Raw genomic sequence first — 27,291 nt, 5'->3', positions numbered from 1 at the left:
TACCTCAAATTCATCAAATTTATTTACTATACTCCTAGAATTGGTGTACACGCAAGTATACCTGCACCTGTTTCTATTCTTAGCTACCCTAACACAACCCATGTGTTTTACTTGTACCCAAATGATTCCCAGCAGTCTCTGAAATATCCTGCATCTTATTTTCCAGGGTGCGGCTCATTCCAATAGAAGCAGTGCAAGAATCACTTTCACCTCTGCCAGTGGCTACTGTTAATCTATTAGTCCTTGTGTCCCTCCAATCTAGCAGTTTTCCGACCCGCCTAACACTGCCTCGAAAGCATCAGCAAACATTCTTGCACCCTTTCTATTTAAGTGTATCCCATCCCTGTAGAAGCAGTCTCTCCTGTTAACAAGTACAGACCAGGCTGAAAAAAATTCTATTCCTTGAGCCTTGCATAATCTTTCCAGGGCCGAATTGATCAACAGGGCTCTCATCATATAGCCTGGCATTTGTGGATTATGAAAGGATATTTGACTCCATACAGCATAAGGCAATGTTTCGGACACTAGAAAGACAAGGCATAGATACCCCACATATTATGATTTTGAAAAAAATATATGAGAGTGCTACCTCCTTTATTAGAATAGACAAAGACACTAGGAAATTTAAAATCGAGAAAGGAGTTCGACAAGGAGACACAATATCTCTGAAGCTGTTTACTGCTGTCCTTTAGGAAGTTTTCAGAAGATTAGACTGGTCGCAGAAAGGAGTCAATGTGAACGGAGAGAGTACCTAAACCATTTACAATTTGCCGTGACATTGTGGTCATAAGCCACGATTCCAAAGAATTAGAGGAAAATCTTAATCAGTTATGCACAGTTAGTAAAGATTTAGGACTAAAGATGAATATGGCTAAAACAAAAGTAATGATGAACAAGTATGCCACGTAAAGGGAAATAATGATTGAGGGAGCAGTAATTGAAAAGGTCGAGTCATATACTTATCTGGCACAAGTTATTAGCTGTAATAATGATAAATGGCTGGAAGTCAAGAGAAGAATAAATTTTGGATGGATAGCATTCATGAAATATAGTCACATACTGAAGAGCAATATCCCAGTTTGTCTGAAACGTAAAATAATGAACCAATGTATACTCCCACCATGACTTATGGAAGTGAAACTTGGGCACTCACCAAAAGAATGGAAGAGAAGCTGAGAACTACACAGCGAAGAATGGAACAAATTATATTGGGAATCAGACTGTTAGATAAGAAGAGAAACACGTGGATTAGGCAGCAAACTCAAGTAAAGGACATTCTTATCAAAACTAAAGAATTAAAATGGTCTTGAGCAGGACACATAGCTCGAAGACATGATGACAGATATACTAAAAAAATAATACAATTGTACCCAAGAGAAGCTAGAAGAAATCCTGGAAGACAAAGGCGGAGATGGATAGATGAAATTCATGAGTTTGTGGGTAGTAAATGGATGGCCAGTGCTCAAAACAGAAGGAACTGGAAAGTTGCTGGAGAGGCCTTCATCCTGCAGTGGATTGAAAATGGCTGATGATGATGATGAAGCTCATATCAGTAAATAAAAAAAATAATTTTCTGTTTATACTCCGGGATGACCAAACGGTCATAGGTGATTTGATTTGGTAGTTGTTGGCGCATCGGCTTCTGTGGCCATATTGCACCTCCCAAGGTTTTTGCTGTACTTTGATCCAAGCCCGAGGCGGGAATCGAACCCGCGACCTTTGGGTTGCCGGGCAGGTACTTTACCCACTCGGCTAGCCCAGTCGGCGGTCATAGGAGTTCATAAGATAGACAGAATACAAGAAACAGCACTGTATTCAGCAGTCACGGGCTTGAACCCCGGTCACTCAAGGCACGTGTACTTATGCACCCGTGCGCCTGATCACTAGGCTATGGCATAACAACAGATGGAGCTAAAGCAATGGCGGGGCATCTTAACGGATTCATCGCATTGTGTCAAAAGGATGATGAATTTCCAGATTTTTTGATTTACCACTATATCATTCACCAACAAGTGTTAGCCAGCAAAAGATTAAATACTAAAAGTGTTATGGACAACGCTTTCAAAATTGTGAATTCCATCAGAGGACAATCTCTTCAAAGGAGACTTTTCAAAATGCAACTCGATGAAAAAGAACCAGATCTGATATTACAAACAGATGTGAGGTGGCTGAGTCGGAGTAAGTTTCTACAGAGATTTCGAAATTTTCTGAATGAAATTAAAAAAACTGTTGAACAAAGGGCAGATGATTATCAGCAGCTACAAGATACGGACTGGTTGTGTGATTTGGCTTTTTGTCAGATTTTGCCAGTAAATTAAGTGATCTGAATTTGGAATTACAAGGAAAAAATAAAAATGTGGGGTGACATGATTAGTAGTATTTCTGCATATAAATATAAATTTTTGGCAATGGCTAAGGATCTCAAAAGAAAAAAAAATTCTATCATTTTGTAAATATGCAAGTCCATTTGCAAAAATATCCTGTTTTTGAATTTAATAGTGAGAAATATGTTTCTGAAATTGAGAATGTTGTGGATGATTTTGAAACCAGAATCAGTGATTTTAAAACAATCGAAGACATTGTTCAATATATTTCTTATCCATTTAATGTCCACTTAGATACGAAACAAATTTCAGAAAAAATCGCTGCGTTTTTTTCACATAGAGAAAGTATTGAAAACAAAATTATTACATTGCGAAACGATATCTTCTTAAAAGCCAAATCATCAGAAAAAGACTTTTGGAAATACGTTTGTCGAGAAAAGTACCCAAATGTAAAAAAAATGAAGTGAACTTTTAAATTCCTGTTTTGGTTCCACATATCTGTCTGAATCGGCATTTTCATATTTGAACAACGAAAGACGAAGAATTGCTGTGCTCTTACAGTTTGCATACAGAAAATTCTTTATGATTGGCCTTATCACAGTATATCCTTGATTTTGAAAGCTTGGCAGATGACATGAAGACACAAACTTCGCATAAATTAAAATTTTAAATACATATGAATTTAAAATAAGAATTCTGAATTGTATTGAATTTTAAAATTTATAAACAACATTTTTCAATATGTGTTGATTAACTTTTTCAACCTTGTGCAATGAAATTTTTGAGGTGGTAGATCGTGGCACATTTTGAAGGAAAAAAGTAGATCACATCACAAGTTAAGTTGGTCACCCCTGATTTATAGTACAGTCGATTACAGTTATTTGGGACACATTGAGACTAGTGCATTTTGGCCCGATTAAGCGGCTGCCCCAATTATCTGAAGTTTCACGTAAAAAAAGTTAAAAATATAATGGACCCACGCTTTACAATTGGTTCACCGTACAATCAAATCACGTTACGATGGATTCACCACAGTAAAGTAACGTTCACCATACGATATGTAGTAAGTGCCGGTCATTGTGATCCCGTTTGTGAATTGAATTTTAATTCTATCAAACAGCGATTCTAATTACAGAAAATAGGAAGAATATTACCGACAGGCAATAAAAGTAAAGATATATTAAGCACAAATTTACCCTTTATTACCATACCTTACCAATTAAAAAATTAAATGATACGTGAAAATCGGAAGAATATGCATGATAATCAGAATAATTAATACATACTGTAATATCTACATACTAACTAGTTGACATTTCTGTTCACTGACATTTGTGGCTGGGGGTTAAAATTTAAAACAGTAAAAAGATAAGCTATCAGTAACAAAGAACATGGCACACACAAATTGCAAGTAACACGATACGTGCAAGTGAGAACGGAGTAACAAGTTATGAAGCTTTAAAAATAGGAATGAAGAGAAGATTCTGAAAATTAATGTTTTTTGGATTGAAGATTCCATGGAAGTGTAAACACATTTCACCATAATAACCCACAGAATTCCAGCTGTCCAAATTCAATAAGATCGAGTTTACTATCTGTTTTTGATAGATTTCACTAACAGAAAAGGGCAATAAACAGGTGACTGCTAATTGTTTTTATGGTTTTATGGTTATGACCTCCAGAAATCCGACCGAACCACGTGGTAAGGTCGGAGACAATCGTAGGGTAATCTCCAGTGCTGTGGTCTTCTGCCCTGATTAAACACATGTTGTCCCAATTAAGCAAAGTAAACCCTGGCTATTTTCTCGATTGGATTCTGTTTTTTTAAGATTTGCCCCAATTAACCAGTAGCCCAAATAACCGGAATCCACTGTATTTGATTAATTGCCATAATTTTAATTGCTGTTTTAATATATAATGATTAATTAAATGTGCATCTCAGCATAGTTTTACAGCAGGATGTTTCTTCTCTATGATCTTAGGCAAGTGTGATAAATAATCATTCATCTCATTTGCAATGATTATTATTTTTTGAATTTCTTTTGCTTTCAGTATGGTATTTTGTGCCAAATGTCTGCTCTGATTTTTTTTTGTCAGACTTACTAACATGGACTTTTCTCTTTTGATCTCTTTCAGCTCAAAATCTTTTTATTCCATTCTCTAAAATTTATTTGTTGCCTCTGTTACTCTCCAAACATGACAAATCACTCAGATTTTTTTTTGACAGTATCTTTGAAACTGTACTTTCATAGTTAAGTTTCCTAAAAATGAAGTAATTTTCCTCACTGAATTTAATATTCAAAACTGTAGTAGGTATTAAATTCCTAATTATACAAACTTACCTACCTAGTAGAGGTGTTAAAACATTCTCCATTATTAATGACCTCACATGACTCTTGTTCATTTACCTACTAGAATACCAGACAATTCTAATTGGCCTAATATTCTTGATCTTTTCCTCACTAACAACTGTTTGAAGTGTGCAGTTAGTCTGAGGTATCCCCCAAGTTCCTCATGGCTACAACTTGGTGATGATCTCTACCAGCAGAGCCTTTGCTTCATGCCTATCTTCATGTAATTTTCTATTGCAAGAATATGAAATTGGACGATCTGTGTGATTTCTATTCCTCCTTTTATGGCTAAAATATGTTTTAAATTTTCTGATCCCACCGTTTGCTCAGATCATATCAGTTAAATTATTCTTGTAGAGATGAATTCCTTTATTTCCCATTCAGTTATTGGCCCCTAAAGGGCTTTATAGACATTTTTTTTCATAATCTGGCCCCCACGAAATTTTAAATTTTAAACAAGAAAATACTTTATACTTACTTTTTTTATTCAGTGGGATCTCTGACCTTGATGCTTCTTAGCTAAAACTTCAATGTTTTGTATGACATTAGTAAGTTTAATTCTGCCTCCTCTTGAACATATATAAATTCTGTTTCTTTCCTTTTTTAATATTTTATCTACTGAACTAAAATCACTTTCAACCATATAAGACGTTGGAAAACAAAGAAGTACTTTGGCCATTTCAGGTAAAGATAAGAATGATAAAGAAGTCTGATAAAGCAGTTTAGTTGTTTTTGATCCCCACAACTCAGCCACTCCACTTTTTCGAATTTATATTTGCATTATTTGTTACATTTTAATTCAATGAATTATTTTTGAATTTCTTCACTAGCAGACCTGGCATCACATCCAATTGGATCTAACATCCATGGCTCCACGTCAAAAGAAAATAAATCTGAAAATCTATTTATCATTTCACCTTTTAAAGAACACAAATGATCTGAATAATTCTTAAGATCATTCTCAGTTGAGAGATTCATTGATTTCAGCTAACTCTTGCATACCATTAAATTGATTTCAATTATTTCCACTTTTTCAGTGAAGGCTTTTAATACATAATTGCAGTCTATCACCGTAATTAATTTCCCTTGAAGTTGAAGTCATACTTCATTAAATTTTCGAAAAATCCAAGCCATATAATATATGTTGTTTTTGTGTTTGCTGATCTCCTTTGCTAAATCGGTCTCCTTCACTTTCTAAAAAAAAACTAATTATCATATCAAAATGGTTTTACAGATCTTGTTAGACAGTTCCCTTTACAAAACCATCTGACTGTATGTAAAAGAAGCCTCACATACTCTTCTTCATTATCAACACAAAATTTTCTCAAAAGATGATCATATTTGCTGTGACTTTATTTTACTGATGGTTTTAAAAAATATGCTGAGAAATTGATAAAGAACTGGACTAATATTTTTTGCAACCAGATCAGCTTCAACTTCTCGAATATCCACTACCAATTCCTTAAATGCCAATCTCTAGGTAATTCTCCAGTGGGGCAAAGACAACTTAGTTCATTTCAATTCTTCTAAAACTCAGTCTTGTCTTATATTGCACAAAAAGATTCTTCTGCTCCTATGCTTATCTTTGGTGACACTCTGATTTCTACGCAAAATGATATATCTCTTTTTGGGGATTACCCTGACTTCTAATCTCTCTTGGCACAAGCACATTACAAATATTGCTTCCTCTGCATCTAAAAAACTTGGTTTTCTCTTTTTCTCTTGGCATTACTTTTTTTCCAAACAGCTGTTCACTCTTTACAAATCGCAAATTCGTCCTACCGTGGAATATTGTTCCCACATCTGGGGTGTTGCCCCCAAAACTTGTCTCAGGCTTCTAGATTGCATTCATAATAGGGCAGTTAGGTTAATTAATGACTACTCTCTAACAGAGTCTCTCCACTCTCTGTCTCATAGACGTACTGTTTCTGCCTCATGTATTTTCTACAGATACTTCCATGGGCCCTTCTTCTGAAGGGGTGCCCCCGTAGCCAGGTTGGCCAGAGCATCAGTGTGTAGCACACGCTTCTTGATTAGACCAGGGTTCGAGCCCGTGAACACCAAATACGGAGGATGCGGAAAGGTCAGGGAATGACCACTGCATATCCCCGGAGCAATATGGCCTTGGTTGCTAATGCTCCTAAAAAAAAAACCAAATAACAAAATAAACGTTCTTCTGAATTGGCTTCTATAATTCTGCTCCCTCTTTCAAAACATTTGGAACACATGCTGCCACCAGCCAACATCCATTTACTGTTCAACTTCAAATTCACAGAACCAACTTTTCATGTTCCTTGTTTATTCATTCAACTGCCGTTTTCTGGAACAACCTTCTTTAATATGTATTTCCTGAAAATTACAGTCTACAGAAGTTCAAGTCTAATATCAACAAATATCTTCTTTCATCTTCTCGACCTCCAACCCAAGCATGGTACTAACACCTCTCTCTCGTGTTTGGTGTTTTCATAATAATAATAAAAAAAAGTTCTTTGTGACTACATTGGAGTATCCAATCAAATTGGTCAGACGAGACTTCCCCTTAACAGACCCATGCTGTGTCTGAACTATTACTGCAGTCTTGTCTAGGTGTTCCAGAATCACTTCTTTAACCAGTGACTCTATTATTTTCCCTGGAACAGAAATTAAACTAACAGGTCGATAATTGTTTGCATCATCCTTTGAACTCCCTTTGTGAATTGGGGATACATTTGCACATCTCCAGTCGATGGGGACCTTCCCTGAATCTAAGGATGCTCTCATAATTATGGCTAAGGGTTTGCTTACTTCCCTCGCTGCCTCCTTTAATATAACTGGATAGATTCCATCTCTCCCAGGTGCGTTTTTTATGTTTAATTTCAACAATTTCTCCACTACTTTGCTCTCGATTATTATAAAACCATTTAGCTCCCTGTTAGAGTTTAGTAAACTTCTGTCCTTTCCTTTCTTACGGAATTCCTAACGTGTGAATGTAGATGCAAAATACTCATTCAGTTTGTCAGCTTTCTGAGCAGGATCATCAACATGCCTCGATAACATCAGCAAATATTCTTGCACCCTTTCTATTTAAGTGTATCCCATCCATGTAGGAGCAATCTGTCCTGTTAGCAAGCACAGACCCACTGAAAAAAATGTACCCCATGAGCTTTGCACAATCTCTCCAGGGCCGAATTGATTGACAATGCTATCATCATATACTCCCTCCTATTGTGTCTGAGCAGAATTGCAGACACTTTCAAATTCAACCTTAGCTTGCGACTTTTTTTTTTTTTTTTTTTCAACATTGACCTGTACTTGTTAATTAAATTTGCAGATCTGTTACTCTTACATTAGTGCCAACGTGTACAATAATATCACATTTTGTGCCCTTAAAAGATGATATCTGCTCTACAACGTCATCAAGTTTTGCCCCCTGGCAGACATACCCCTGGCCTGTTCCACCTATCCTTTTTGCAAAATATATTCTTCGCCTCCCTGACATTAGAGTTACCAATAACATCTAGTTCATGTGAGACCAGTGCATTCTGCCTTGGAGATTGCCGCTAAGTTGGTTGGTGCACAGGAGTGAGGTCTGGCATTGAATTGGCAACTGAGAGAGCTTGATGGGCCCTTCTTATTAATTTCCTCGACGGCATCTACCCTACACCTCAAACTCTCATAGACACCCATCAGAATGCCAAGTTGGCACATAATTTTATCACAGTCTCTGCACCTAGCATGTAGAAAGGCATCCTCTATTAATACAAACCATATGTAGGTACCATAGGGGCTCACATCTGGTGAGTATGGGCTTGGCACATCCAGGGTCCTGAGCTGGATATCATCATTCTTCTCTTTCTTGGTGATTCCCCTCTCTCTCTCTCTCTCTGTCTCTCCCAGGGGTAACTCGAAAATTTTTTTTTAGCTGGTGCAGCATAAGCCTCAGGCTTCCTTGCACTATATGGCTAATAATAATAATAATATACTTATACTATTTTTTCTCTCTAATATTTCTTTTGTTTTTGGTATCGATCTTTTTATCAAGTTACTGAGAATTTAAAAAAAAAGTTAGATTAACTCATCACTGATATAGTGAGTAATGGTTATAACTTATAACGGGGAAATTTTGTCAGTCCCTTGATGCTCATTATGACCAAGTTCGACCGTATATATATATAAATATATATATGGAAATTTGCTCATACCCAGTTCTTAAAAAGGGTGAGAAATCTATCAACTGTTATGTCTTGAAATGTTCCATTTGGTTCTTTTTGAGTTCAACCTCTCTCTTTCTCCTCCCTCCCCTACCTCTCTAGTGAGAGAGACCATGTGTTAATGACCTTCTTCCCTTGACTGAAAATCTTACACATAGTTTTGTTAGCTTTGCTGGTGATTGTGTATTGCATTCCACTTTACAGTTTGTCAAACTCCAACTCAAATAAATACAACTTCTCAAAAATCCACCACCTTTTACTTAATGCTGATCCACAAGTAATTCTCCTGTGGGGAGAAGAAAATTTAAACAACTTCAGCCTTAAAACCAAGTCTTATTTCTAGCAGAAAAGAATCTGGTTCTCCCATACTCATTTTCAGCATCACTCAAATTTCTAGACAAGATCACATATCTTTACTAGTTATCCCCAGTAAAGGTCACATATCTTTTCTAGGGATAGCTTTAACTTCTAACCTGTCTTGACAAGCTTATCATAAATATTATTTCAATATCAAAAACTTATTTATTTATTTTTTTTTTGTTCTCACCTTTTCCCATTATATATATTGTGTCAGCATTTTTTTTTATTGTTTTGGCATGCAATTTTTATGGCCTGACACCAAACCTCACACTTTATCCTCTGTATTTGGTGTTCATGGGCTCGAACCCTGGTCTAATCAAGAAGTGTGTACTGTGCACTACTGCTCCTGCCCACCTGGCTACAGAGGTGCCAAATGCAAATCTGACTGCAATTCACATAAAGTTCCCAATTCTAGGGTGTGTGTAAAGCAGCGTGTTAGCAGAACATTAAAGACATACATTTATTTACAAAATTTTACAAACCTTTAATGAACATTAAAGACAACATTTATATAAAAGAAACAAATAATTACATACAAGCATCCCAATTTCCATATACATATGTAAAACATACTACAGTATTAGCATTAGCATTAGTAGAGGCATTTGATGCAAGAAAGCAAGCTTATGCAGCATCAGCCAAAAAAAAAAAAAAAAAAAACCACTTCCACTTCACCCCTCTGTTCGATCAAAATACCTGTCCAGCTGAGCCTTAAACTTATTTAGGCTATCAACCTCCACTACAAGGGATGGAAGTCTGTTCCACCAACCAACCACCCGCTGGCTAAAGGCAAATTTCTGCACGTCTATCCTACATCTGTCTTTCCTCAATTTGAATTTATGCCCTCTCAGGTGATTATTCTAAGCTAGAGGAAGAATCCCATCAGCATTGAGCATGCTCAAACCATTCAAGGCTTTATACACCTCTATCAGATCACTTCGCTGGTGTCTAGTCTCCAGACACTGTAATTTGCAAAACTTAAGCCTTTCTTCGTAAGAGCACCCCTTTGTTCCATTCACTAATCTTGTTGCCCTTCTCTGTACTCGTTCCAGCAGCTCTACATCCTTCTTGAAATGAGGCCTCCAGACCTGTATACAGTACTCTAGGTGTGGCCTGACCATTGCCTTATACAAGGGAATAATCACCTCCTTATCCCTGCTGGAAAAATTCCTGTATATCATTGACAATACTCCATGAGCTACTCTTGCAGCCCGTCTGCACTGCTCAGGGAACTTCATATCTGCCTGCACAACCACCCCCAAGTCCCTTTCATTCTCTACCACTGTCAGTGTAGTACCACAGAGTTGATACGTTGTTCTGGGGTTGCTGTTTCTTTCCCATGTGTAGTACTTTACATTTGTCAATGTTAAACTTCATTTGCCACCTCTCAGCCCATCTGCTCAACCTTTCCAGATCCTGTTGCAGCAGCATAGTGTCAGTAGTGTCCTTGACAACCCTGCCAACCTTTGTATCATCTGCAAACTTGGACATTAAGCTTGATATACCATCATCAATATCATTTATAAATACAGAAAACAATAATGGACCCAACACTGAGCCCTGAGGGACTCCACTAATAACATCAGTCCACGATGAGCAGTGTCCATTGATTACCACTCTCTGTCTTCTCCCCCTCAACCACCCCTTTATCCATAGCAGCAATTTGCCTCCAATGTCACACTGCTCCAATTTATGTAGCAGTCTTCCATGTGCAACAGTATCACAAGCCTTTCTAAGATCCAAGTATATAATATCAAAGCTATTCCCTGCATCCAGTTCTTTTGTGACTGCATCATAGTATCCAATCAAATTGGTCAGGCAAGACTTCCCCTTAACAAAACCATGCTGTGTCCGAGCTATAACTGAGTCTTGTCTAAATGATCCTGCAGTGCTTCTTTAACCAGTGCCTCCATTAATTTTCCTGGAACAGAAGTTAAGCTCACAGGTCTATAATTACTTGTGTCAGCCTTTGGTCCTCCTTTGTGAATTTGGGTCACATTTGCACATTTCCAGTCTATGGGTACCTCCACTGAGTCCAAGGAAGCTCTCATAATTATGGCTAAGGGTTTGCTTACTTCCTTTGCTGCCTCCTTTAATCTAACTGGATAGATCCCATCCACCCCGGGTGCCTTTCTTGTGTTTATCTTCAACAGTTTCTCCTCCACTTTACTCCCAGTTATTTCAAGATTCTGTAGCTTACTGCTAGAGTTGAATACACCTCTGGCATTCCCCTCGCTAAATAACTCCTCATGTGTGAATGTCGATGCAAAATATTCATTTAGTTTGTTAGCTACCCTAGCAGGAACATCAACAGTTGACCCATCAATATCAAGTGGACCAATCTGATTCATCCCCTTCCTTCTAGAGCTTACATAAGTAAAGAACTCTTTGCTGTTTTTCTTTGCATCCCTTGCCAAGGATTTCTCGTAATCTGCCTTCGCCTGCCTAACCTCCTTTGTAACTTGGTTGCATATCAACTTGTATCTATCATAGGCTTCTGTGTCATGTGTTAATTTGTAAGTATCCCATGCATTTTTCTTCTCTGCCATATGCCTCATTAGTTCATCTGACATCCCTTTTGGCCTAAACCTTGAACAATATTTCTTAGTTGGTATGTAAAGCCTAGTAGCTTCCAAGATAAGTTCTTTGAATGCTTCCCATTTTGAATTTGCTGTTGGTAACATCATCAGTTGGTCCCACTGTATAGAATTTAAATACTGTCTCAGTCCATCGTAGTCGCCTTTACGGAAGCAATAACCCTTCCCTTTACCCCTAATGGTAGTTACCTCTTTGAGTAAATCCCACTTCAGCACACTGTGAATCACTGCCACCTAGTGGTTCATTTATCTGCAGATTCTTAATGCATGAAGAATCACTGCTGATAATCAAATCAAGAGTATTACTCCCTCTAGTTGCCTCCCGAACATGCTGATATAGAAAACAATCACCCAATAAATCCACAAAAGCCCTGCTAGTGTGTGAGTGACCATCCCCCAAATTCCAGTCAATATCTGGGAAATTAAAATCTCCCATTATAAGACTCTCTGATTTACTGGCCCACTCTATTTCCCTGTACAGTTTCTTATTATACTCATCAGAGTCATTAGGCCTATAGCACACTCCTACTCTCAATTTTGATCTCCCAATGCTTATGTCACACCAAACTGACTCGACACTGCACTGTCCAGCGATGTCGACTCGCTTCACTTCCTTGGTTTTTATGTGTTTCTTAACTAATAGCATAACCCCTCCCCCCTTCCTATCCTGTCTATCCTTTCTGTAGACGTTGTACTCCCCAAATTCCAATTCTGCATCCCTTATATCTGTGTGACACCACGTCTCTGATATCCCACCAATATCTGCCTTTGATGTTTTGAGCAATACCTCAAATTCATCAAATTTATTTACTAAACTCCTAGCATTGGTGTACACGCAAGTATACCTGCACCTGTTTCTATTCTTAGCTACCCTAACACCACCCATGTGTTTACTTGTACCGCAATGGCTCCCAGCAGTCTCTGAAATATCATGCATCTTGATTTTCAGGCTTCTGCTCATTCTAATAGAAGCAGTGCAAGAATCTCTTTCACCTCTGCCAGTGGCTACTGTCAATCTATTGGTCTTTGTCTCCAATACAGTACACTACACTACACTATCTCTCTCTCTCTCTCTCTCTCTCTCTCTCTCTCTCTCTCTCTCTCTCTCTCTCTCTCTCTCATTGACTATTCTCAATTTATGAATTATTAACATCAGTTGTATCAGTTGTATTTTACTTAATTTGAATCCTCAATGATTACTCAATCATTCTCTTACATTACTGATTTTTTTTTTATCTCTTACATCAGTAATATTTACTTCAGCTCTTATTATTCTTTTAGAATATTTGTTTCTAGCCTTTAACACAAGAATTGATTTTATAACTGGTATCCTCCTACATCAGTAATATTCACTATTAATCCCTCATTCTACCTTAATTACTCTTTAGTTATCAGCTTAGTCATTCCCTTTACTCCTTACTTAAATTCATAATCATCTACATTCATAACAAACTATCTCAACCGTAGTACTAATTTGTCTATTTTAAATTTAACTTCGTTAGAAAGAACTGTCAATCAGTTTCTTACAGGAGTTCAGATTATGAGTCCAAGAGTTTGGGGTTCAATAAAAAAACAAGGAACAGACTTATGTTCCGATATGGCTGCTGATTCCACATTCCTTGCGTTCAGGCTTCCTTCTGGCTGACAGGCATACTACAGTTATATGGCACTCTGGGTTTCTCCGTGGTAAACAGGCTTACTTCAGATATGTGGCACTCTGGGTTTGTCCCTTTTCTTGGGCTCTCTGCTTTCCTTAGTGGCGGACAGAACGCACCATCTCAGGTAGGCTATATAGGCACATGTGTACACTCTTGGCTCATTCTCTACGGGTGGGAGCTGGACCCATGAGCGGTTCCTTTGCGAGCTACTCTTCAGACTTTTTCTACAAGTCCTACATTACCAAACTCGCCTACCTCTACTTCACCCCGCAACTCACGACCTTCTCTCCTTAGACCAGACCACACCACACCACACAGAAGTTAGATACAGAATGGCCACTCTCTCTCAATTTTACTTTTCTTAAACTACTAACTCTGTACAAATCACAAATATGTTCTACCATGAAATATTGTTTCCATATTTGGTGTCATTTTCCCAGAATATCTTGAACTTCTATACTCTATTCAGAAGATAGCATTCAGGTTAATTAATGATCTCTCACTTCTTATCACACAGGTATCCAGTTTCTGTTTGCATGCCTTTTGCAGAGTTATTTCCAGTGGCACTACTCTTCAAGAAGCATCTGTAATTCCATCTCTTTATGCAAATCAGTTTGAAAACTTGCCTCAATTGGTCAATCAGTTCATGGTTCATTTCTAAACTGTCTTCTGCCCTGTGTAAGAGCCTTTCTCTATATATGTTTCCCAAAATTATAATATGCAGAAATTAGGTATATCATCATCAAGTGTTTTCTTAGTGTTAACTCACTCATAGTACTAAAGGTTCCAGATAACTTTTATGTTTAGAATCACCATAATTAAAAAAAAAAATAACAGAAATAATGGGTGAAGGTAAAGAAAGCCACCATGAGAAACTTTTACCAGTCAAATGTGTTTCCGGGTATCTCAGCTTCTCCCTGCATTCTCAGTAAACAGATGGTGCATGTTATTATCGGTAATGGCTGTGTAGAAGTCGATAACAATGTATTGATTAGTTTTTTCTCATTATTAAAAGCAGATTATTGGAGTTCATGAGTGTAATGCCTTCGCGGCTGAAATTTACCTACAGGTACACCCTCCAGACAGCCTCAGTCGTAGGGTGTTTATGCCCCCTCCCCGCTGTTTTAACCCGATAGGAAAACAACTTCTACTGAAACTACTGATAAACACGCACCATCTGTAGAAGTCATTTTCATATCGGGTTGAAGCTGCGGTACCAGGAAATGCTTTTGACTGGGAAAAGTTTCCCAAAGTTTCCTGTGGTTCTCGTGTTGGCTTTCTTTACCTTAGCCAAATAATGATATGCATGTTTGTGATGGTGTATAACTGGTAAACATGGGTCGCATAATTCACAAAGAGGATAGTGGAACTTGCTTTCTATAAGTTATAGTATACTTAATTGAAAGTAACAAACAATTTACTGGGATAAGTGAACATTATTGATCTCGCATAGAAATACTTCCTGTTCATTTAGTAAATATTTGAGAAATCACCAAAATAAGAGCAAGATATTCATGTATCATGCTCTTATTATTATAGGAAAATGAACCCTTCTGAGATATTGTGCTTATTTCTGTTCAGTATGTAAATTGCTATTCAGAATTTATAAAAATGTAGCACAAGTCAGTTTGTGTGAATTAGTTTTGTCATGCTTTCACATGTTGTGATCATGTTGTTAATTCCATTTGTTACAGTGACAGACTGTGCCACCAAGACATGCGGAAGAACAAACTTCTTGTGTATATTCTCCATTGAAGTTAGCTATGTTCCTTCTGTTTTTTTTTTTTTTTTTTTTTTTAAGTATGGATTTACCTTTTATTACTTCACAGGACGCATTTTCTAGTTTAGTAATAATCTGTATATTAAATAGGAGCCTACCAGCTGTCTTACTGTGATTTAAATAGTAAAGTAACTTAAAATTTAAATCCTAAAAACTAAGTTCCTAAAAATTCAACGTTCCACATTTCTAATTTTTGATATAAGTCAAAAATTAATAGATAGTCTATACCTTATTCATATGAGATTTATTTTTAGGAAGACTAGAGATACACTTTGACTCTTTAGATGACTGCATTTTACTTGCACGTCAGTGCTGTCTCCACCATCTTATTGAAAAGATAGAAGAAGCTGTTAGAAAGGTGAAATCTTTTGGTAAGATAGTTTCATATTATCATTTAAAATGTTCTCTATTTATTTATATCTGTATATTACAATGTTTTTTATATTTTAATATATTCACATCATCATCAGCCATTTTCAATTCATTGCAGGATGAAGGCCTCTCCAGCAACTTTCCAGTTCCTTCTGTTTTGTACAATGGCCATCCATTTACTGCCCATGAACTCTTGAATTTTATTTGTCCATCTCTGTTGTTGTCTTCTTGGTTTTCTTTTAACTCCTCTTGGGTACATTCTGTTATTTTTTTAGCCTATCTGTCATCATGTCTTCGAGCTATGTGTCTTGCCCAAGTCCATTTCAGTTATTTAGTTTTGATAAGAATGTCCTTATCCAAACCTTCATTTGTGTTTGCTGCCTAATCCATATGTTTCTCTTCTTATCTAACCATCTGATTTCTAATATAATTTGTTCCATTTTTCTCTGTGTAGTTTTCAGCTTCTCTTCCATTCTTTTGATGATTGCCCAAGTTTTACTTCCATAAGTCATGGTGGGGAGTATACATTGGTTCATTATTTTACATTTTGGACAAATTGGGATATTGCTCCTCAGTATGTGACTATATATCCTGAATGCTATCCATCCAAAATTTATTCTTCTCTTGGCTTCCAGCCTAAATTTATCATTATTACAGCTAATGACTTGTCCAAGATAAGTATATGAATCCACCTTTTCAGTTTCTGCTCTTTCAATGATTACATTCCTGTGGCATATTGTTCATCATTACTTTTTTAACCATAGTCATCTTTAGTCTGAAATCCTTAGTAACTCAGCATAATCGATTAAGATTTTTCTCTAATTCTTCGGGATCATGGTTTATGATCACAATGTTATCTGCAAATCGTAAATGGTTTAGGTACACTCCATTCACATTGGCTGCTTTCTACAATCAGCCCGATCTTCTGAAAGCTTCTTCAAGAGCAGCAGTAAACAACTTTGGAGATATTGTGTCTCCTTGTCGAACTCCTTTCTCAGTTTTAAATTTCCTACTGTCTTTGTCTAGTCTGATAAAAGAGGTAGCATTCTCATATATTTTCTTCAAATTCCTAATATATGGGATGTGTGTGCCTTGTCTTTCCAATGCCCAAAACAATGCCTTATGCTTCGTGGAGTCAAATGCCTTTTCATAATCCATAAATGCCAGGCATAATGGTGTTTTATATTCATTTGCTTTCTCTGTTAGCTGTGATATTATATGAAGGTGATCCATAGTTGAGAATCATGTTCTAAAGCCGACTTGCTCTTTTAGTTGATTATTATCATTCTTTCTAATCTGTTAGTAATGACCCTTGTGAACAACTTGTAGATGTGGGACAACAAGTTAATTGTTCTATAATTTTCAACTTCTGATTTATCTCCTTTCTTATGCATCAAAATTATGATTGCATTATTCCATTCCTTCCTTAATTTGAATTAGCATTAGCATAAGTATAGACAAATTATGCAAGAAAGAAAGCTTATACAAAAGAAAGCCTCAACCAAAAAAAAACAAAAAAAAACCCCTTCCATTTCACCTATTCATTCCCTCCAATAGTTTATCTAGTTGTGCCTTGAATTTAATTAAGCTATCAACCCCGACAACAATGGACCGAAGCTTCAGAAGCTTGTTCAAGCAATCAACCACCCACTAACTAAAGGCAAACTTCTACACATCTATTCTGCAACCATCCTTCCTCAATTTGAATTTGTATTCCCTCGTGTGTAGTCTGAGGAAGAGGATGGATCCCATCAGCATTGAGCCTGCTCAATCCGTTCAAAGCCCTAAACACCTCAATCAGATCAGCTTGCAGGTGCCTAGTCTCCAGATGCCGCAATTTGAAGAACTGAAGCTTTCCTTGGTAAGGGCACCCCTTTGTTCTGCTCACCAATCTTATCCTTCTCTGTACCTGTTCCAGTAACTCCACATTCTTCCTAAGATGGGGCAACCAGAACTGTATACAGTACTCAGAAGTTGAATGTGGTTCCTTAAGCAATTATAAACTTTAAGAAACAAATTCACTAACATAATAAGAGTGTCAGAAATAATAACTACACTTCTAATTCTATATGAAAAAATGATAACTACACGTCTAATTCTAAATTAAAAAATGATAATTACACTTCTAATTCTAAATGAAAAGGTAAATACAATAACAATCCTACTCCAAATTACCAGTTATGCAGAGATAATACTACTTTATATATGGCAACATTATATCAGACAATGCTGCAAATTGCTGCATCTGGAGACTACACACCTACGAGGTGATCTGATTGAGGTGTGATTGATCTGGTTGGCTCAAGCAACTCATTACTGATGGTATTTTTCCTCTTGCTCAGTCTATGCACATGAGCAGGCATAAATTCAAATTGAGGAAGGATGATTGCGAAATAGAAATGTATGGAAGTTTGCCTTCATTTAATGTGTTGTTGATTGCTGGAAGTAGCTATCATTGACAAAACCCCATGACCTGCCCTGGCACCCTGTCTGCATTGCTCAGAAAACTTCATATCTGACTGCACAATTACTCACAGGTCTTTTTCATTTTCTACCACCTTATGTGTAGTACCACACAGTTGGTACGTTTCTCTGGGATTACTTCTACCCATATGCAGTACTTTGCATTTGTCAACGTTAAACTTCAGTTGCCACTTCTTAGCCCATCTGCCCAAATTATCTAGATCCTGTTGCAGTAGCAAACTGCCATTACTGTCATTAACAACCCTGCCAACCTTTGTATCATCTGCAAACTTCAACATTAAGCCTGATATACCTTCATCAATATCATTGATAAATATACAAAACAACAGTGGACCCAACACTGAACCCTGTGGGACTCCACTAATAACATTAGTCCACGAAGAGCAGAACCCATTGATTACCACCCTCTGTCTTCTCCCACTTAACCATCCTTTTATCCATTGTAGCAACTTACCCTTAATACCATTCTGCTCCAATTTGTACAATAGTCTTCCATGCAGAACAGTGTCAAAAGCTTTCCTGAAATCCAAATATATGATATCAAAATTATTTTTTGCATCCAGTTCCTTTGTAACCACATCATAATATCCTATCAACTTTGTCATACAAGACTTTCCCTTAAAAAACCCATGCTGTGTCTGAATTATTGCTGCAGTCTTGTCTAGATGCTCCTGCAATGCATCTTTAACCAGTGACTCCATTATTTTACCCGGAACAGAAGTTAAACTAACTGGTCTGTAATTACTCGTGTCACCCTTTGATCCCCCTTTGTGAATTGGGGATACATTTGCACATCTCCAGTCCGTGGGAACCTCCCCTGAGTCCAAGGATGCTCTCATAATTATGGCTAAGAGTTTGCTTAGTTACTTTGCCACCTCCTTTAATATAACTGGATAGATCCCATCCACCCCAGGTGCATTTCTTATGTTTAACTTCAACAATTTCTCCTCCACTTTGCTCTCAGTTATTACAAAATCATTAAGTATCTTGCTATAATTTGATAACCTTCTGCCATTTTCAAACCTTAATAATTCCTCACGTGTGAATGTAGATGCAAAATACTCATTCAGTTTGTTTGCTGTCTGAGCAGGATCATCAACAGTCGAACCATCAACGTCAAGTGGACCAATCAGATTCATCCCCTTCCTTTTAGAGTTTATATAAGTAGAGAAACCTGTGCTGTTTTTCTTAGCATCTTTTGCCAAGGATTTCTCGTAATCTGCCTTTGCCTCTGCCTTTGCATTTTTCTTCTGTGTTACGAGTCTCATTAGTTCATTAGATAACCATTTAGGCCTAAACATAGAACAATAGTTCTTAATAGGTATGAAACTTTTAGTAGCATCCACGATTAATTCCTTGAATGCTTCCCACTTAGAATTTACTGTTGGTAACGTCGTCAGTTGATCCCACTGTACAGAATTTAAAAACTTTCTGAATTTAAAAACTTTCTGAGACCACTGTACTTGTCTTTTCGGAAGCAAAAACCCTTTCCTTTACCCCTGATGGTAATTAAATCTTTAAGTAAATCCCACATCAGTACACTGTGATCACTGCCACCTAGTGGTTCCTTTATTTGCAAATTCTTAATACACGAATGACATGCTGCTGCAGAAAACAATCATCCAGTAAATCCACAAAAGTCTTACTAGTGTGTGAGTGACCCACCCACAAGTTCCAGTCAATATCTGGGAAGTTAAAATCCCCCATTATAAGATATTCTGATTTACTAGCCCACTCTATTTCTCTGAACAATTGTTCATTGTACTCATTGAGTCATTAGGCCTATAACACACTCCTACTCTTATTTTTGCTTTCGCTTTGCTTATGTCACACCAAACTGACTCAACAGTGCACCGTTTATCTATATCAACTGGGCGCACTTCTTTTGATTTTATGTTTTTCTTAATTAACAGCATAACACCTCCTCCCTTTCTATCCTGTCTATCCTTTCTGTATACATTGTACTCCCCAAATTCCAGTTCTGCATTCCTTATATCTGTGTGATGTCTCTGCTATCCCAACAATATCCGCCTTTGATGTCTTGACCAACACTTCAAATTGGTGGATAAAGTTATACTTATTTTTTTATTCACTGAATGCATTGTAAATTTTCATTAAATTGTACGTTATCAAATGTTACTTTGTTATTTGTGCTTGTGAACAGTTGCATTACTTAAACAATGGTTGAGTGGTAGAAGACAATGTTTATTAATGGACACTACCCTTTGTTGGATTAATGTTATGAATGGAGTCCCTCAGGATTCATTGTCAGGCCCCTTATTGTATCTGAGCCCCTTACTGTATTAATATTTATTAATGATATAGACATATCAAGTATATTGTACTCTATAACTGTTCTGATGATATAAAGATTAGCAGGTGAATACTATCAGTAAGCAAGAAATGCTACTCCACAAGATCTAGATAAATTACGATAAATGGCATTTAAGGTTTAACATTGTGAATGCATGGTACTGCATTTTAGGTTGTGGTAATGACAAAATAACATACCAATTTGGATGGTACTCAAGATAGATGAAAATGATATACTTATATATACTAACAAGAAATTCACTGAGACATGCTGCTGAGGCAGCTCACTGGGTTCTGCCAGTGATATACATTAATTTTTCTGGAATGAAAGAGAGATGATTATCCAGTTGTTTAAGAAAATGGTTAGGTTACACCTGGAACCTAACCAGCAACCTAATACTATATACAATTTTGGAAGCCTCATTTTAAGAAGAATGTAGATCTGTTAGAATAGGTTCAGAGAAAAGCAAAACAAGATTGGTCAGTGACAAAGGGTTACTGTTACCAAGAAAGAATCTTTGAATTCTTTAAATTCCTTGATACTCAATACTTAAATTCCAGTGTCCAGGAATCAGACAACTGTGAGGAGATGTGAGTGAAGTGTTTAAGGCTTTAAATGGGTGTGTAATTGAAAATTTGCCTTTACCTATTGAGTAATTGATTGATTAAATTTCGAACTGATGTGAAAGTGCGGAGTTTGAATAAATTAAAGAAAATTGGCCAAATTGTTATAGCCAGTGCTGTTAAGCTTTGTTACCTTTCATCATTTTGCTTGTACTAATACCAACAGCAGCAGCAGCAGCAGATGACAAAAGAAAGAAATATTATTTTTAAGAGATTAGGGATGCATATACTTTTATCTTTCTTTATATTTTAAATCTTAATTAATACTGAGAAAGTAGATTTGCATTTTCTAATTAAAATATCATATAACAGAAAAATTGCTATTGCTATCAGTTTGTAGCAGGTGAAATACCTTAACTTACACAAACTGTCAAGAATAAAATAAAAAATATACAAAGTTTATTGATGAAAAGTGGGAATTTCAGTTGGATGTTACCCAAAAAGAAGAATGGCATCTTTTTACTTTGTTTTTGTTAAAATATATTGTGCTGGTACAAATCATGCATTCGTTATGGTTATGGCAAGATGTAAGCATTTTGAATGAAATGGCATAACTAATGGAATTGTGTAATATTTGCAAAATGGACCATTTTGAGTCTCCACTGATGACAGCAGTGATAAAGATGAAATATTTATTAATGTTTAAATTTTTATGGCAAATATCAAGTATTGTTTATTACCTGCTTTAATATAATTGTTTTGAATGAAATGTAGGTGATTTGACACTATTGTCCATAAAGTGCAAGGAAGTCAGAGGCTTTTGTTGCTCCAATTATAATAATAATAATAATAATAATAATAATAATAATAAAGAAAAAAAATACCTGTATGTTTTCCTCTTACCCTGACTAGCTATCTGGCAGAAGGCTTTGTGGGAGAGCCTTCTGCTAGATAGCTATCCAGACACGTAGCTTATGGAACAAGTAATTTTCATCGTGTCAACCACAGGCATGGTGCCAAGAAACCTCCATAAGAACTTAGCAACAATAGGCCTCCCAGAGAATACGTATATGGAACTGCAGAAAGCTGCGATCCTCAATACTTGTAGGATAGTAATAAAAATGTTCTGTGACCAACAGTAATAATAATAATAGTAACCAGATGCAACCAACCTCTCTGCACTTGGTACTGCTATCTGTCACAGGGTGGAAAAACTCCCATAAAGAATAAAAGAAAAAAAAAAAAAAAAAACCTGTGTGTTTTCCCTCTTCTACAGGAATGTTAGATAACAGAAGGAGGACAATTAACCCCCTGACCAGAAGGCACTCAAGTTCTGAGGTAACCTGTGGAGCAGCAAAGTTAGCCATAATGGCCTTGCCTTTGGATAGATCTAGAATGAAAGAAAACCAAAGACATAAAAGAGATGACAGATTGGAAGATTTGAGAGGAAGAAGTACAACAGTCAATCAGGAAATCCCAGGAATAGATAACCTGCCTGAAGGCTAAGGACAAAGATATCACAAACCCAGTAAAGTACAGACCAATCACCTTTCTCCCAACAATGTACAAAATTCTAATCAGCTGTATAATTAAGAAGATATCAGACCACTTGGAGAGCCAGTACATCATGGTCAAACAGGAGAAGGTATGTAAGCAGATGAGCAAAGGGGGCGCCTCTGTGGAAAGAGTAGCAGTGCGTAGCACGCGCTTCTTGATTAGACCGGGGTTCGAGCCCGTCACCACCAAATATGGAGAATGCGGAAAGGTCAGGGAATGACCACCGCATATCCCCGGAGAAATATGGCCTTAGTTGCTAATGCTCCTAAAAACCAAATAACAAACAAACAGATGAGCAAAGAGCAATTGATCATTATGGAGCAAGCCTGCAAGAAGTATTGTAACCTGTACATGGCCTACCTTGACTACTGCAAGGCTTTTGACTCTGTATCCTATAACTGGTTAATAGAGACAGTGAAGATCTATAAAGTCAACCCAACACTGACACATATCCTAGAAGCAGCTGTGGCAAAATGAAGGACCACTATCAAGGTTAAAACATCATGACCAGAGCCCCATCAGAAGAGGAGTCTTTCAGGGAGATGTCCTGAACTCAGTATGCTTCTGTCTAGCACTCAACCAATAACTGTCCTCCATGCTTAATAACAGCAAATATGGATATACCCTAAAAAGGGAAGGAGAACCTATACACCCTCTCTCACCAGATGTACATGGATGAAAAACTCTACATGTGAGTTGGAATTGATTTTCTATTGAGAATGAACTCCAACAGTTACTCTGGATCACTGAAGACTTCAGCACTGTCATTGGGATGTAATTTGGCCTAGACAAATGCAAGACCCATGGAGTGCATGAAGGACATCAAGTCAGCCAAAACTACCAGCTGAAGACCAGTGAAGAGATTGAAGCCATGACAGAGGGAGAGACCTACAGATATCTGGGGATGATACAGGCTTACTAGTTAGAACACAAGGAGATCAAGGCCCACCTCACTGAGAAATACCATCAGAGACTGAGAAGCCTGCTGACTGAAAGTTTAGACCAATATCAAGGTTGGTTGGCTGATTGGGGATTTATTTGGTGCATCAGCATCTATGGCCATAGTGCACCACAAATACCAAGCTGGAGGGGGTTATGTGATGCTAAGTAAATAAATTTGAAGTGCTGGTCAAGACATCAAAGGAGGATATTGTTGGGATATTAGAGATGTGGTGTCACAAAGACATAAGAAATGCAGAATTTGAATTTGTGGAGTACAATGTGTACAGAAAGGACAGACAGGATAGGAAGGGAGGAGGGGTTATGCTGTTAGTTAAGAAACACATAATCTAAGGCAGTGCATCCAGTTGACATGGGTGGACTCAACATTGCACCTCAACAGTGCAATGTTGAGTCAGTTTGGGGTGGTAGCATTGGGAAAGCAAAAATAAGAGTAGGAGTGTGTTAGATCTGATGAGTACAACAAACAACTGTGCAGAGAAATAGAGCGGGTTAGGAAATCAGAATGTCTTATAATGGAGGATGGAGTATTATCAGCCCTGAAAATAAAATGTTAATGGCATAAGTATTCTTACAAAATACAAACAGCTAGAAATTTCATGCAAAGCTTTGCTTTGGTTGATGGAGCATGTACATTTGATGCCATATCCACCAAAGCTGATATGGTTTTTATATGGTCAGGCTAGATAGTTTCAATTCTCTGAGATCATACAGAAGTTAAAACAGTGCGGTGTACACCTTGAGAAGATTTTCTGATCCAGTGAATCTTGCTTGAAATTGCCGTGCCATGTCAACAGGTACAAAAGCGTTTACTGGTCATCCCAAAACCCCCACATCACAATAGAATAACAAGTTTCAGGTGGAATTTTGTTTTGTAATCATTGACAATTTGCATTATCAATGGACCTGTGTTCATTGATAATGCAGTCACGCAAAACACTGAACACATTGAAGGTCATCATACCACAACTGCACTATCAACCCAATCATGCAGAATTGTTTTCAAGCAAGATGGTGCTGCATCTCATCATGCTCCAGAGGCACATACTGTAAGAGACAAATTTTTAAGTACTAGACTAAAAAAATTCTTACCAATGGATTTTTCTTTTGGTGAGCTATTCAGGATGACTTTCATACTTTGATGAATCATTAAGGAACATGGTCCTTAATGATTCATGAAAGTATGAAGCCAGAATCCTCATACTAGATGATCTCAATCCCTTCATCACTGGCATCTTTTAGGAACTGCATACAAACATCACTCACCTTCAAGCAGACCATTCCTAGCAGCTAAAAGTCACTAATATTAAGGTAAGAAAAAAAGTTTGTGTGGTATAATATTATACTCTATTGTTGTATTATCCTATTGTACGAAGGTGAGTGAATAAGTAATGTACTATAAGCTGTAAAAATTAAAATTTTTTTTTTCTGTTTATACTCCGGCATGACAACCAGATCAGTAGAGTTTACAATAAACCGTCAATAAAAATATTTATTGTATTTAATAGTTACAGGCTTGAACCCTGGTCCACTCAAGGAATGCTTACTATGCACTCTTGTTCCTGATCACTCGACTATGTCAGACCCTTCTTTACTATCTGTGATATTGTAACTGTACTTCATATACATGTCTGCCAGGGGCAAAGGTTGATGACGTTGTAGAGCGAATATCATCTTTTAAGGGCACAAAAGGTGATATAGTTGTACACGTTGGCACTAATAATATTAAGAGTAGGAGACCGGCAGAATTACTTAACAAGTACAGGTCACTGTTGAACAAAAGCCGAGAATTAGGGTTGAATTTGAAAGTGTCTGCAATTCTGCCCAGACACGATAGGAGGGAGTATATGATGAGAGCCTTGTCGATCAATTCGGCCCTGGAAAGATTGTGCAAGGCTCAAGGGGTAGAATTTTTTTTAAGCCTGGACTGTACTTGTTAACAGGAGAGATTGCTTCTACAGGGACGGGATACACTTAAATAGAAAGGGTGCAAGAATATTTGCTGATGCTATCGAGGAAGTGTTAGATGGGTCGGAAAACTGCTAGCTTGGGGGGAGACAAAGACCAATAGATTGACAGTAGCCACTGGCAGAGGTGAAAGAGATTCTTGCACTGCTTCTATTAGAATGAGCAGAAGCCTGAAAAACAAGATGCATGATATTTCAGAGACTGCTGGGAGCCATTGCGGTACAAGTAAACACATGGGTTGTGTTAGGGTAGCTAAGAATAGAAACAGGTGCAGGTATACTTGTGTGTACACCAATGCTAGGAGTTTAGTAAATAAATTTGATGAATTTGAGGTATTGCTCAAAACATCAAAGGCAGATATTGTTGGGATATCAGAGACGTGGTGTCACACAGATATAAGGGATGCAGAACTGGAATTTGGGGAGTACAATGTCTACAGAAAGGATAGACAGGATAGGAAGGGGGGAGGGGTTATGCAATTAGTTAAGAAACACATAAAAACCAAGGAAGTGAAGCCAGTCGACATCGCTGGACAGTGCAGTGTTGAGTTAGTTTGGTGTGACATAAGCATTGGGAGATCAAAATTGAGAGTAGGAGTTATTACATCAGAGTCATTAGGCCTATATTGCTATAGGCCTAATGACTCTGATGAGTATAATAAGAAACTGTACAGGGAAATAGAGTGGGCCAGTAAATCAGAGAGTCTTATAATGGGGGATTTTAATTTCCCAGATATTGACTGGAATTTGTGGGTTGGTCACTCACACACTAGCAAGGCTTTTCTGGATTTATTGGATGATTGTTTTCTACATCAGCATGTTCGGGAGGCAACTAGAGGGAGTAATACTCTTGATTTGATTATCAGCAGTGATTCTTAATGCATTAAGAATCTGCAGATAAATGAACCACTAGGTGGCAGTGATCACAGTGTGCTGAAGTGGGATTTATTCAAAGAGGTAACTACCATTAGGGGTAAAGGGAAGGGTTATTGCTTCCGTAAAGGCGACTACGATGGACTGAGACAGTATTTAAATTCTATACAGTGGGACCAACTGATGATGTTACCAACAGCAAATTCAAAATGGGAAGCATTCAAAGAACTTATCTTGGAAGCTACTAGGCTTTACATACCAACTAAGAAATATGGTTCAAGGTTTAGGCCAAAATGGATGTCAGATGAACTAATGAGGCATATGGCAGAGAAGAAAACTGCAAAGGATACTTACAAATTAACACATGACACAGAAGCCTATGATAGATACAAGTTGATATGCAACCAAGTTACAAAGGAGGTTAGGCAGGCAAAGGCAGATTACGAGAAATCCTTGGCAAGGGTTGCAAAGAAAAACAGCAAAGAGTTCTTTACTTATGTAAACTCTAGAAGGAAGGGAATGAATCAGATTGGTCCACTTGATATTGATGGGTCAACTGTTGATGATCCTGCTCAGGTAGCTAACAAACTAAATGAATATTTTGCATCGACATTCACACATGAGGAGTTATTCAGCGAGGGGAATGCCAGAGGTGTATTCAACTCTAGCAGTAAGCTACAGAATCTTGAAATAACTGGGAGTAAAGTGGAGGAGAAACTGTTGAAGATAAACACAAGAGAGGCACCCGGGGTGGATGGGATCTATCCAGTTATATTAAAGGAGGCAGCAAAGGAAGTAAGCAAACCCTTAGCCATAATTATGAGAGCTTCCTTGGACTCAGGGGAGGTACCCATAGACTAGAAATGTGCAAATGTGACCCCAATTCACAAAGGAGGACCAAAGGCTGACACAAGCAATTATATACCTGTGAGCTTAACTTC

At 37.4% G+C, this 27,291-nt stretch overlaps 1 protein-coding gene across 2 annotated transcripts in view; it reads left to right on the top strand.

The window, feature by feature from the left end:
• The window catches only part of LOC150091210 (ankyrin repeat and BTB/POZ domain-containing protein 1-like), a 309,182-nt gene that overhangs the window by 196,349 nt on the left and 85,542 nt on the right, over positions 1-27,291 (top strand). For both annotated transcript variants that reach the window (XM_090382805.1, XM_090382813.1), the window contains one exon: positions 15,515-15,631. In XM_090382805.1, the coding sequence (XP_090238931.1) occupies positions 15,515-15,631 (117 nt within the window). The remainder of the gene's footprint in view (positions 1-15,514; positions 15,632-27,291) is intronic.

The sequence above is a fragment of the Mastigoproctus giganteus genome, chromosome 1 (assembly GCF_048544385.1).
Source record: "Mastigoproctus giganteus isolate SK-2022 chromosome 1, ASM4854438v1, whole genome shotgun sequence".
Lineage (NCBI taxonomy): Eukaryota > Metazoa > Arthropoda > Arachnida > Uropygi > Thelyphonidae > Mastigoproctus > Mastigoproctus giganteus.
The sequence above is the reverse complement of the archived record's forward strand: the minus strand, read 5'-3'. Positions and strand labels throughout refer to the sequence as shown.